Source organism: Myodes glareolus, chromosome 17, assembly GCF_982192425.1.
Source record: "Myodes glareolus chromosome 17, mMyoGla1.1, whole genome shotgun sequence".
Taxonomy (NCBI): domain Eukaryota; kingdom Metazoa; phylum Chordata; class Mammalia; order Rodentia; family Cricetidae; genus Myodes; species Myodes glareolus.
The window spans coordinates 43,810,092-43,824,177 of record NC_142042.1 but is presented as its reverse complement, the minus strand read 5'-3'; the positions used below and the strand labels follow the sequence as shown (position 1 = coordinate 43,824,177).

General features: G+C 32.3%; 1 protein-coding gene across 1 annotated transcript; it reads right to left on the bottom strand.

The window, feature by feature from the left end:
- Positions 1-4,445: 4,445 nt before the first annotated feature.
- Positions 4,446-13,551, bottom strand: LOC125406039 (pancreatic alpha-amylase 2a5-like). The gene is made up of 10 exons (XM_048442843.3): positions 13,363-13,551; positions 12,868-13,014; positions 11,483-11,671; positions 10,147-10,377; positions 8,841-8,962; positions 8,032-8,154; positions 7,848-7,947; positions 6,274-6,392; positions 6,046-6,171; positions 4,446-4,665 (listed from the first exon to the last, which is right to left on the bottom strand). The coding sequence occupies exons 1-10, from the start codon at positions 13,528-13,530 to the stop codon at positions 4,476-4,478; spliced, it is 1,515 nt and encodes a 504-aa protein (XP_048298800.3). The 5' UTR covers positions 13,531-13,551; the 3' UTR covers positions 4,446-4,475.
- Positions 13,552-14,086: the final 535 nt, after the last annotated feature.

The following is a 14,086-nucleotide window of genomic DNA, read 5'->3' as shown; positions in this document are numbered from 1 at the left end:
CTCATTATACTAAAGAATCTATAAAGCAAAATGTACCCAGATGAAAGAAGAGAAAACAGAAAAATAAACAATGAAAAATTTTCACCTATTATACATCCCATAAAAGATCAAAATCCAAACTATTAAGTTTACACATATAGATTTCATATTTTATTTTATTCATTTCTTGAGGCAGCATCTTACTGTGTATTTATGGCTGGACTGGAACTTTGAATATATAGCACAGTATATACAAACTTACAGATATCTGCCAGGCTCTGCATTTGTTCCCAAATGATGGAAATGTAAGAATGTACCAACAAACTCAGCTACAAATGAGAAAGTTATTATTCACCAATAGATTATGGATATATAAATCTATCAATAAAACTTGCTTAGTCTATTTAATATAATTTCAGGACTGAACACTTGGTATTTATGAACACTATGAGCTGATATATGGGAAAAATTAATTCTCCCTCTCTCAGCAATCTTTAGCTACTTCTTGTGATTTGTGTGGGGGTGGGGACCCTGTTGGATTTTTTCCTCTTAATTTAGCATATCTATTTATAATGTGCCTGTTTAGGTCTTGATTAGGCAGTGAGGTATCACACGTGAAGCTTTCATGTCATTTCTAGGAAATACAGTCTTACACCAGATATTCTGGTCTTATGGATCCTAAAAATCTTCTATCTCCTCTTTTGTGATCTTCCCTGAGCCCTTATAATGTACAGGAATACTGCAGTGGATCTACCAAGTAGAGCTTTACAAATCAATCATCTGATCTCTGCACTTTGACTAGTTGAGATTTTCGATAATAGCAAACATAAAAGAAAAGTTTCTTTTATGAGGTGTGAGATTTACAAATAACTGTGTTTATAAGGATAAGTATTTATAAGCATTCTGGAATTATGCTAGAATGGTAGGATGGTAGAATATTCTCTAAGACTCATAGCCTCACCGGCTAGGATTAAAAAATAAGATATGATTTTCCTCCTCTAGAGTTAGCCTCAAGTCCAGTTAGATAGTTATTGTTTACTGCCAAGATATGAGTAACACTATTGCACTGTAAGGGAATCTTGGCAGTTTCCCAATTGTAGTGAGTCATAGGCTTCAAAGCTGAGTAGGATTTTTTGGTTATATCTACCACTTGTCAGTATGCATAGCATCTTCAGTAATAAGACTTTCATATCAAATATAATTCAAATCTTCCAAACCCATTGCTAATATGGTAATAATAGTTATGTTGATGATAATGATAATAATGAAAGAAAAGAGGTCCAAAATTTTCAACAAGTGGTAGAATGGAATCAACTAAAAAGATAGACCAGAAAAGCAATTAGAGGTAGAAGAAGAAATGGGGGAAACAATTACATATATTTACATATAAAATAAATGTTTATATTTAAACATTTATTGGATAAAATAAAATATGGAGAGAAGCATTATGCTGTGAAAATAAGAAATAAAATGACAAATAAATATATTTGCAAAGTGTACAACACCCATATCTATAAAGGAATACTTATTACAAGTACCTTTCCATTCCCTCTATCTCACCACTATAGAATGACTATCACCAAGGAACCAAATTACAGCATTTTCTTCCCTGTCTATGAGGAGAGGGGTCCTGTAAGTTCCTCACTCTTCAGAGGAACTTAAATAAGAACAATCACTATAGAAATCAATGTGAATATTTCCCCAAAAAATCTGAGCCACCACATTTCTTACTTCTAATACTTTAAGACGTAAACCTAACAGACTTCACATACTACTAAAGAAAAATATTTGAACAACCAAATTCCAATTTACTCTCTTCTAAATGCCTAGCAAATAGAAGAAATATTAGATATTCAAAAATTGAGAAAGAAATAGGGAGAATTTGTTTCAAATGTATAATGGAATTATGTTCAACTGTTAAAAAAATCCCATGAATTTGAAAAATTATCTCAGACTGATAGGACTGGAAAATATAATGTGGAGTGAGGTATCCTAGGCTTAGATAGGAAAATGTATGAAATCCCTCATTATGTAAATCTTATTTTCAAACATTTTAGATTTTGTGTACAATGGAGTCTGTAAAAAGATTTTAAAAATATCAAGAGAGGGGCATTAAAACAGCACAGAAAATGGGGCATAGGGTGTATGGTTAAAATACATGTGATATCAGAGTAAGGAAGAGCATTAAGATAGAAAGGATGGGCTGAGTATGAAAATCAGTGGGTAATGAATTAAACTGATGAAGGAGGATTTGCCAAACTACAAATGGATGAATGAGCCATATGAAAATCAGCTACTTTATGTTATATTAATACCACTTGTTAGTTTCCAGTAGCTCATCCCCCAAAATAATGACAAAGAAATCATATTATTTAAATCATTGATTGACTCATTAGCTTTAACTTCTTACTGGCCAATTTTTATATCTTAATTTAACTCATTTCTAATAATCTGTGGCTTACCCAATAAAGTTCCCAGTGTAGGTCTCCAGCAGGGCTTCATGGCTTCTCTCCGCTCCTCCTTCCTTCTCCCAGCATTCAGTTTAGTTTTCACCACCTAGCTAAGTTCTGCCCTACTATAGGTCCAAAGCAGTTTTTTATTCATTAATGGTAATCACAGCATACAGAAGGGAGTCCTACATCAACTTTAATGACCTTTTAATTTAAAAAAACAACAAAGAAACAGAATTTGAAGAAAACTACTCTGTTTAATAAGATAATACAGCCACCAAAAGCATTATAAAATTAAACAAAGGTGAGTGCCATGCATGACATAATCCCCTAAAATCACTTGGTTACTGACACACAAAAAAATTCAGTGAACAAGGGACTAGTTCAATAGAGCATGTTTATCTGTGAAAAAAAATGAAATTTATGCTGTCTGGTCCAATATTGGCATAACGATTTTAGACTTAACTATTATCTTTGTGGGTACATTTTTGGCATGATTGTTAACTGGACTTTTGATCATGGCTGTAAGTTAATGGTTGTTAAAATTAACAGAAATAGGGTACAATGAACTAATTTTATTTTATCAAGTGGCTTAGAGTCCAAATACCTAAATGTTTCTTACATATACAACCAAAGAAGAATTAGCAAAAAAAGAACTGCTAGGGGGCCAGGTTTCTTCATCGTTTTGTGTCAGAAAATATACTATTCTCTCATGAAACACTACCTTTAAAAAATTGAGTGAGAGGCATAAAAAGGATTTGATAAATAAGAAATGAAGGATCTGACTGATAAGTTTTACTCAGCTTTGATTAGATAAGTTTGTGTTTGCAGTTAGTGACAGCTAGTGTTGATAGTAATAATTCATCCCACTGCAAAAATGGTTACTACTGAGCTTTGCTCCCTAAAAGGAACTTCTTTATAACCATTTTCAGGCAAAACAGATCATCAAAGACATGATCGTGTAAGAGTTATAGAATGAAAAGTTATATTGAGAAGATTAGTCATCTGTTCAGGATGTAACTGTTGTACCAATGCAACCATAATATCAGTTTTGCCTGCATAAGTCCCACAGAACACTGGGGACATCAACATTCCACTGTGGATCAGAAATAACTGTAAGGTCCCAAGACTTTATGGTTTCTTAGCTGTTAACCACTGATGGGTATATGGAGTCATATTGTTTAGTGGTGTAACCGCTGACAATTTGTTTTTATCAAGAAAATAACTTTCCACTTTCATTCATGAAGGCATTGTACTCAAGTGCCAAATATCAACAAAAAGACTTACATGTGTATACATGGATATGGGAGAAATAAAGTGCATGGGAAAGAGGGAAGGTAGAAGATGAAAAGTGAATATTATGGAATTTTGATGTATGATCACCATACATCTTAAGTAACTGAGTATGTACTCTAGAATAAGGAAAACTAAGCTTTTTGAAATAAATACATATAAGAGAAATTTGCTAGATAAAATTAAATAATGATGCATTTCCAAGTGACTAAACACATGTTTAATAAGTGATTAGGTTGTGAATAAATTTTTAATAAAAATATTTTTTATGCAATACCTAGAAGTACCTGTTAGAAATTACACTAATGGTTAAGCAATGTGTTTGCCAGAAAGTATCAAAGTTCTGAAAATTTTCCTATGAAAAAATAGATTTTCTGTTAATACATAGCAAGTCGTGGATATTGTTATTTATTGGATATATATGATTTTTATGATTTCTGGCTATTGAAGTTGATTGCTTATGGGCTTTGACTAAAAGAAAGAAACTCTAAACTTAAGATACATATGAGCTAGCAACATTGCTCAACATGTAAAGGTGCTTTCCTGGGTGGCCTGATTATTTAAGTGTGATACCACAGTCCATGGGAAAAAGGAAAGAGGCAAAGCCATGACACAGTTAGTTCAAACATTCTACATACATTCCAGTGCTCAGATATAAGTATTACACATGAACACATCTTAAAAAGAAAAAATAAGGCACACACACAAAAAGAAACACATTAATCGATGCTTTGTATGAATTTAATTTGGTTCTTACAATTTTGATTCAGCATGGATTGCAATAAAGGGGTCTTCAGCAGAGTTACTAATAGAAAATTGAGCTTTGCCATCACTGTCAACATAGACTTTAATTCCGGTGCAATTGCCATCAATCTTGTCTCCAGAAATGACATCACAGTATGTGCCAGCAGGAAGACCAGTCTGTAAAGTTGTTGACAAAGACCTGAAAAGGGGAATATTTAACTTAAATTCAACTCACTCAAGTGCAGGAAGATTCCTTATCAATAAAACAACAAATGTCTCAGCCTTGTGATTTAGATCACTAAGGATTCCGAGTATCACTAAGAAAATTCCAATAACAAGACTGCGAGTGGGGAAGAAAGAATTCTCCAGAAAAAAAATGACATTATTATAAAGGTCTGTTAGTTTCATGGACTATGGTGACTTCAACAAGACAAAGAAAGCCAGAGAATCCAGTGATGCTCAGTAGTAAAGGGCTCCTGTGAGGACCATCATTCGTTTAAGTTTGTGCTCTGCTGGACTTAAACTGATGACTTCAAAAAATGTTCACAGCATCATTTTCTCCCAAAGCTATTAGATTACATGACACCACAAAGTATTTATTGTAGAATTAAACATTATCTAACATTTCTATGTACACATAAAAGTGTGTATTAGGAAACTGACTGTATAAAGTAATTCTGGTGTTCCTAAATTACCAGAAATGTGTTCTTTCAAAAAAATTATGTACCTTCATTATTTTGTTTTAAACCAATAAAATATGACATGTGGAAAAAACTCAATCAGATAAGATGTTGATTTTGTATTGAGATATTTTAATGACTCTTATAGAGATTCTCTGAGTAAGTATTATTTTTGGTATGTTTGTTTTGATTAGTAGAGTCAGGGTCTCTCTACACATCCTTGGCTTTCCTATAGCTCACTATGCAGACCAAACTTGCCTCAAACACAGGGCAATATGGGTATCTCTGCCTCCTGGTATTAAAGACATTAGTCTCCACTCCTGGTATCTTAGCTAGACCACTACAGATGAGTGAACCATATTGTAAAACTCAGATGAATGAACCACAGTGGAAGGACAATAATGAATGTTTTAAAATAACACGCAGCAGCTTCTTGAAAACACTCATAGACCAGATGCAGATATATTTATATATTTGTTTAATATACATATATATATATAAAACAAAGAAAGAGATTAACATTGAACATTGTGTATAAGTATAATGGATAAAAAGTAATATTCAAAGGTAGTGGTAAAGTACTTCAGTACTAATATGATATACAATTTAATAATGTTAAGTCTTTAATTTATATGCTTTGTGAAATATGTCAAATGATCTTACAAATATGAAGTTATGCTACTGCCATTGCAAGCTATGTTAAATGATCTCAAATACAAAATTTTATTAAAAGGATAAAATATGTAGCATGTATTCTTTTCCTTCTGAACTCTGAAATATATTTTTGGCATAAATTTATTATCTAAAAGAGTCACATACAAAAGATTTGTATGAGCAGAAAAAGAAAAGATCTAAGCATATAAGAGTAAACAATCCCACTTTTACTGATACTGACTTACCAGTCGTCATTGTTAAAGACAATGAATCCTTTGTTTCCTCTGCCAAAAGCTACTTGGTTGCTGCCATTATCCCACCAGTTTGAGAAAGGCTGACCATTGACTATGTTTCTGAAGGTAACCATGTTCCTAAAAGAACAGTATCATGTGAAATGCTGGTACCCATAAACTTCAATTTTAAACAGAAGTAAAATTTTTCTTATAAGACATGGTCTATGGGGAAATTCCCACCTTATTTGACGCCATCGATGTTCACAGACCCAGTCATTGCCACAAGTTTTGTCTGGATTAATGGTCACTTCTTTGATTACTCCATTGTTATTAGGTGGTCCAATCCAGTCATTCACATCCTTAATTATTGAAAGAATCAGGTCATATGAATGAGTGTCTGCACAATTCTTTTCACTAGAGCAAGCCCAAATCAAACCTCTTATGCTACTTCTTTCTTTGCAGTGTCTAATTTGAATCTAAGTCCTGCAGTGGTTTACAGACCTTCACCGAGCCCTTCACTTCTTGCAAATTCATATTCTCTACTACTCAATGCAAGCCAACAGTAGCAATTCTTAAATATCTCACTTTCTATCAAAGATACAGTTTCTCAATACCATTAAAAGCTCTTCAGTGTCACTAACATCAAGACACTTGAGCCAGAAACACTAGCATTAGGGAACAGGCTTCATTCACTCCCTGAGAAATTTTCATCATTATACATAACATGAATGTACGTCAGTTTATCCACAAAACTGAAGTATAGTTCTTGGCTACTCTAAGAATTCAAGAACATATATGAAAAGGCTTTTAATATAACATTTTCTAAGTTAATAATAGTTAATTTCTTACTACTTTCTGGGAAAATGCGTTTATAAAATATTCTGACTTTCACTATTAAACTTATCTAAGTATAAATGCACATTTGATAACTGTTGAATGGTAAATATATTTCTGAAAAAAATTCTCATTCTAAACCTGAAATCTCTTCAGGAATAGAACAAATGTCAATAAAAACAAAAGTAAACTCATTTTTAAAAACAATAGGATAAACTGTTTTTCAGATGCCTAAAGAAGAACCATTTCTATTTTAATTTTGATGTTTTTCTGTTAGTCTAGATTCTTGTACTGAAACAGAAAAATTTCCATAGATGGTCTTATTTCCTAGATTACTTTTGAAATTGTTTAAGCTTGTGCACCCAACAAACAAAATACAAACAAAATGTATGTAATATGTTTATAAATCTTAGATTAATTTTAAAATTGTTTCTGCTTAGGCACCTAATCAACAACTCATATTGTTTATACTTCTATTAACACAAATTGTTTACAGACTCTGTAGCAAAAACATTGTTCTGTAGTTTTCAGAAATTTTTATTGTTATTCTTAAATTTCCGCAAATCAGCTACTTTCTTATTTCACAAGAAATAACTTAAAATATCAATGTTAGCAGACATTGTCCCATCTTACCTTTTTGGTTGGATTTTATCAGGAATGCCTGTTTTCATTCTAGCACTTTTACCTAAATCATTGCTTTTCTGATTAGGTATATTTTCAATGTTCTTACTGCACAAACACTTAGTGATTAACATGTATAATTCTATTATTTTGTATTGTTTATAGATTCCCCTGTAAAGCATTTTTCTGTGATTTTCAGAAATTTCTATCTATTAGAATCCTTAAATTCCCTCAATTCAGCTACCTTCTTATTTCACAGGAAAAAATATGAGTATCACATGCTATAACTTAAATTAAAATGGAACAAAACCTTTTTCTTTTCCAGATTAAATTATGCTTTGAGAAACTTCAAGACTTACTTTTCCATTCTGGAAATTTCTTGTCCAACGGTAACTTGACATTACTCGTGTGAACCCATAAGGATGAGCCAACATAAAGCCAACTGCCATTTTATACATTCTGAAAGTTTCAAAATGGTATTAGAACATAATATAATGCCATCATTAAAAGCAAGTTTCACAACAGCAAAAAATGTTCTCCCACCTTGCATCCCAGAAGGACAGGATGCATGCTCCTTCAACACCATGTCCTCGTTGAGTCTCATGGTTGTCCACAAACACAAGGGCTCTGTCAGAAGGCATAAAACCCCAATCTTCGCCCCAGTTCCTACATTAAAAAAAGGTATTATTCTTTTAAAATATTTTGATTAAGTTTTCATATTTCATACTCAGTTATATAAATAAATAAAAATTCCATAAGATGCCTACCTGTCATATCATATGCATATAAAGACATATGTAATATCATTTATTATGAGGATATACATCCTCATTTAGATATTACAGTATAATCATTTTGTTCTTTAAATGTTTGTTTTCCTTAAATTTTTTATTGGATTGTAATTTTTTGGACTTGAGAAGTAAAATATCCATTTGATATTTCATAGATTAGGAAGCTATTATGCTATTATAATACAAACTGAAAATTTTTCCAATTGATTCTTTGATATAACACATGAATATTTCATAGATGACCACATTATGAGTATCATTTATGGATATAATTATTTGTGTAATAATAATATAGCTTTAATATACCATAGGAAAATATTTCTGGAATCTATTGGATTTATTATAAACAAACAAAAATAACTAAGTGATTCTTTGGATTTCTATGAATACCTGGGGATTGACATTATAAATGGAAAAAATAATTAGGTGGTTGTGAGAAACATTTAGCTTAATAATCAACAGCTTCATAATTTTTAAATGAGAATAATTGAAGACATAACTAACTAATGTCAAATAGCAAAAGATCTATGATGGATCAAATAAAAAATTGTCTATATTTACTTTAAATTGGCCATTTTCTGTCCATCCCACTTGCGGATAACTGTGCACAGGATTGCTCCATATTTGTATTCTGCCACAATTCCACTTCTAAGGTTCATTGTCTCATTACCTAGATTGTTGACCTAGTAAATACATTGGGTTAGCTTTAATTTTTTATACAAATTTAAGCATATAGTTTAAATGTAATGTCATTTAGAAATCCTTATAATATTTATTCCTAATGGTTTTCTGTATATCAACATGCTAGTTTCTTCAAAAACCATATGTCACAACATTGAAAGAAACCAAACGACAGGGTTTCTCTTTATCCCAAGGATGGCTGACAGAAAGCAGAATTCATCCATCCATACTGATATAATACTTTCTGTCAAGTGACTATCAGAAGTATTTATGAACTCATTAATGTTTTAAGGAAACAGAGCTACAAATACATTATCCCCAGTACACTTCACATGACATTATTGCTGCACAGGGAAGCTTTATCAGTTTTTCTAAACAGTTACAAACCTGATAACATAAGACATATCTCAAACATAAAAAGATTGGCTTGGGACAAAAATGATTATGATTGCTCTGTCTTGTATCATGGTGTTGTATTTACAATATATGGTATTGTATTTACAGATTTAGGGATTATCTTTGAACATGCTATGGTGAAGAATTAAGTGTGTCACTTCTGAATAACAGCAATTCTTTTATTAAACACTCAAATTCTACAGTATACAAGTGACTGAGATATTAACCTACATTATTAATTTTATGCTTAGTGAAATATCCTCTCTACTATTTGGTTTACAAAATGATGATATTTCAGAAAAAGTCCACAGGGGCTCAATAATATACAAAGAAATACAGAGAGAAGTATAGGCAACTGAGGAAATCTGGGAATGAAAATCAGAGAAGACCATATCAATTGGTTTATTAGTACCAATATATGAATTTATTTGTAGCAATATGGATTATATTCAGAAGATAGATGGATAGATAGATAGATAGATAGATAGATAGATAGATAGATAGATGTATACACACATATACCTATATGTGGGTATATGTGCATGAGTGTAGAATATATATATATATATATATATATATATATATATATATATATATAGTGTGTATGTGTGTCTGTGTGAGTGCCTGTGTGCCTGTTTGTATAATAACATTAAGTCCAAAGACAGGTTACAAACTTGAAGGTGAGTATGGAGGGGTATATAAAAGAATTTAGAGAGAGGAAAGGGAAGAGTGAAAATTGCAATTACATTATAGTATTAAATTTTTAGGAAGAACAGATAACTTGCTTTACCTCTTGATAAATGTAAGGTCTGCTTCCTGCAGAGAACCACTGTGTATTTAGGTTATGCAGTTTGTCCAAAATCGTCTTTATGTCTGCAGGCCACATGTACTCAGCAGCATCAAGTCTGAACCCTGCTACACCCACGTCAATGAGACGGTTCATGTAGTCAGCCACCTTTCCACGAACATAATCTTTCTCAAGTGCAAGGTACAGAAAGCCAGACAGAAGACGAGTTCTGGCCTATTGAAACAAAAATTATAAATTTATAAAAAGTCATGTCTGGTCTAAGAATCCATTTCATCATTCAGTCACTCACACATTTACAAGTAAATTTTTCATATTATCTTTGCTTAGAACATGAGAAGTATTGATGCTTTAATTTGGATACAAACTTTAAAACTTTTTCTGTTGCAGATATAGAAAGTATCAAATAAAATAGGTGAGAATTTTAGATGGTGAATTCTCTTTCTCTCTCTCTCTCTGTCTGTCTGTCTCTGTCCCTCTCTTCTCTTTATCCCTTTGATCTCCTTTCCCTCTACCTATCCTTCAGTTTTCTATCTTTTACTCTCTATTATTTTATGTAATTCCCAGAATCCACTCCAGGAACTTCCACATGTTAAATAAGTGCACTGCTCCAAATCTGAAAATATGCTCTAATATTTGAAATTATTTTAAAATACTAATCTTTATTTTTAATAATATTTTCATACAATAATTTTATATAATTGATAAAACATGCTTTTGCATTATCCACACAAAGTCACTATAGAGCATGTCTCCGTTTGTCATTGATTTTATGTGAATCCTTACAAAACAATGAAACAAAATCCAGCTCATTTTTTAATTTCAATTTGTCAAGCATTCTGTCTTAGTAAGCTGTTTTCCTGCGGAATCTGAATGGTTTGTCCAATGGTTTTCCATAAATTCCTGGTATTCACTGGATGCTTCTTTATTATCATCAATATTTCTCTGTTGAATGGAGAGCCACTTTTTGGTCTCCAGCTGTTCTGCCCTGAAATAACTACACAGAAACTATATTAATTAAATGACTTCTTGGCTCTTTATCTCTAGCTTCTTATTGGCTAACTCTTACATATACATTTAATCCATCTCCATTAATCTGTGTATCCCCACATGGCAGTAGCTTAGAGGGTAACGTTCAGGAGTCTGTCTCCAGCGGGGCTACATGGCTTCTCCCTGACTGTCTTTCTTCCTCCCAGGATTCCATTTAGCTTTCCCTGCCTAGCTCGGTTCCCCTATAGCTCTACTATAGACCAAACAGTTCCTTTTTAAGCCAATAATATTCATGGCATAGAGGCGAATCCTACATTATTCCGTTCATTACCTCATTGGCATTTTTGTAGTCATAAACGTCTCTGTCGCATTTACTATCATTAAAATCCCAAGCAGAATATGGAACTGCTGGGAATTCTCTGTTATGGGCATTGAAGTAACTTCCACAGGTACTGTTTGTCCCTGCACCACCGCTTGCGGCACACATGTGATTAATAACTGCATCCACATAAATACGGACCTAAAGAAGAATATTGCATACTTCAGTGAGCCTCAGAAATCTAAAGTTTCAATGGAAAACTCACAACCTACTAAAAAATCTCCAAAACACATCTTCTAGTGGATTCCTTACATAGTCTTTTTAGAAAGGAGAGTAAGAGTGATATAAAACTAATGTAAAATAAAATCCAACAATAGCCTTAATATTGGTAAAGTGTTTAAAACTATTAAGTAGAGATAAAAATGAACAGTCATAGTTTAAAGTTAAGGTCAATTGTTGAGGAAGTAAAAAATTTTGAGTATAAAAATAAGAGAGGATTGCTTTTGCAGGTTTGTGGCTCTTGATGAGAAATGTCATGACTTGCTCTATTTCCATCATGTATCTGAAGACAAGAAAGTACATAGATGATTCTTCTATTAAGGTGAAAGCATTTAGTTACCATTAACAAGACTGATGGGGATAAAACCCAAGAATTGTAAGTGGAAAGAAAAATCATATAAATGACTTTAATCTTAACTTCCAGACTAGTGGTTATTCGGAAACATGTAAGGTAGTCTATATAGAAATCTGTATACAAAAACAACCATAACAACAAACAAAATAAAACATAAACTTCTGATGAAGTTGGAATGATCACAAAGAAGAGAAAACATTGATTGTGGAAGTTTACAAGGATATATGGATAAAGAAGCTGGTAGTAACTTAGAGACAAGAAGATAGGCATTTCTCTTAATTATATAGAGAAAATAGATATTTTCAACTAAAGCAATGATTTCAAAGAAAGTCCATAAATTGAGGGAAGTAAACAAAATCACATAAAAATGACCATATCAAGCAAATCCACTTAGTGCCTAAGCAAAAGAGATTATTATGGAGAATATAGTTACAAGGCTAAAAGTCTAAGGTTCAACATATCACCTCTTATTTTTACATAGTAGATGTGCAAGGGTTCTCAAAGTGTGATTATATAACAATCAAGAATTTTGACAAAGAGTGAAAATAAAAACAATTTTTGTTATTTTACTTTATTTTCATATTTTCTAATTAAAGTATATCACTTCCCCCTTTCCTTTCATCCCTCCATTCACCACTCCCAAATTATGAAATTTTCTGCTCAAAAAAAATTAAAGAAGAAAGGATGAAAATATTTCACCAATAAGAATTTTTAATCTCTAAAATTCTATGTAAGGTTTTAAAGAAAATGTAACATCACTTACACCAACATTGTTGCACCTTGTCACCATGTCCCTGAATTCATCTTCGTTTCCAGACCTTGTGCAAATTTTGTAGCTAATTGGTTGGTATCTCTCCCACCAAGGCCTTGGTGGTCTATAAATCACAATATTTTCACTTGGTGGAGAGACCTGCAAATAAAATAATTAGAATTAATTTTGAACAATTACTTACTAAGTTTGTACTAAGTTTAAAGAACTAAATTCTCCAGAAACATATGAATGATCTTGTGTTACATTTCAACTTGTGAACATGAAGTTCTGTCACTTCACAACCACCCAAAAAGATGGACAGGACATTGCAGAAATCCTGCTGTCATCCTACACCAGAGTATAAAGGTGATATCATCAGCAAACCTATTCATTACCCAAGAAATTCATGTGTAATGTTGGCTTGTTTTCCAGACACTCTGACCTGATGAGAATGCTGTTTTATATCAACAACGCAAACCCTCCATTTAAATTGTGAATCAGTCTTACCTGCACCCCTCCGAATCCCTTAGGAGCTAAGTATCTCTCACATTCCTTGGCAATATCAGCCCAGCGCCACTCAAACAGTTGGACAATAGAAGTTCGTCCATACTGAGTCTGTGGGTCATACTGAGCGCAGCAGAACCCAATGAGGGAAAACAACAGAAAGAACTTCATTTTGCTTTGAAGTTGTCAGTGTTCTTTCTATCGCCTATTTATATTCTGCAGTAGGTAGACTTTGCAAAATCATTGTTTATAAATAAATATTTACAGAATATGTTTTTCATTCGTAATCTAGAAGATATGAGGTGAAGATGTGAACAGGTGAAGGACCTTCAGAAACTCTCATGGAAAATATACTAAGCCATTACAGTACATGTGTTATTTGATTAGTATAGACCTTACTCCAGATGTATTTCAGTAAAACAAGAAAAGTACAATTGAGGCAAATATAGCTATAACTACAGTTCCAAAAACTTTTATTTTTTTCATTCCAAATTGAAATGGAAAAATGTACCAAGGGTTTTTTTTTGTTTTCCCTATTCATTTGTTATTTAAATATTTATATTAATACTTACAAATTTCCAAACATTGTAGAAATCACTCTGCAATCCCAAGAACAGGAGCTTAAAAACATGAAGATTCTGAGTATGACAGTCCTGAACTACACAAGTCCTAGTAAGCATATAAAAAGACCCTATGTAAATAACTTTGGATTTGAAAAACATAATTC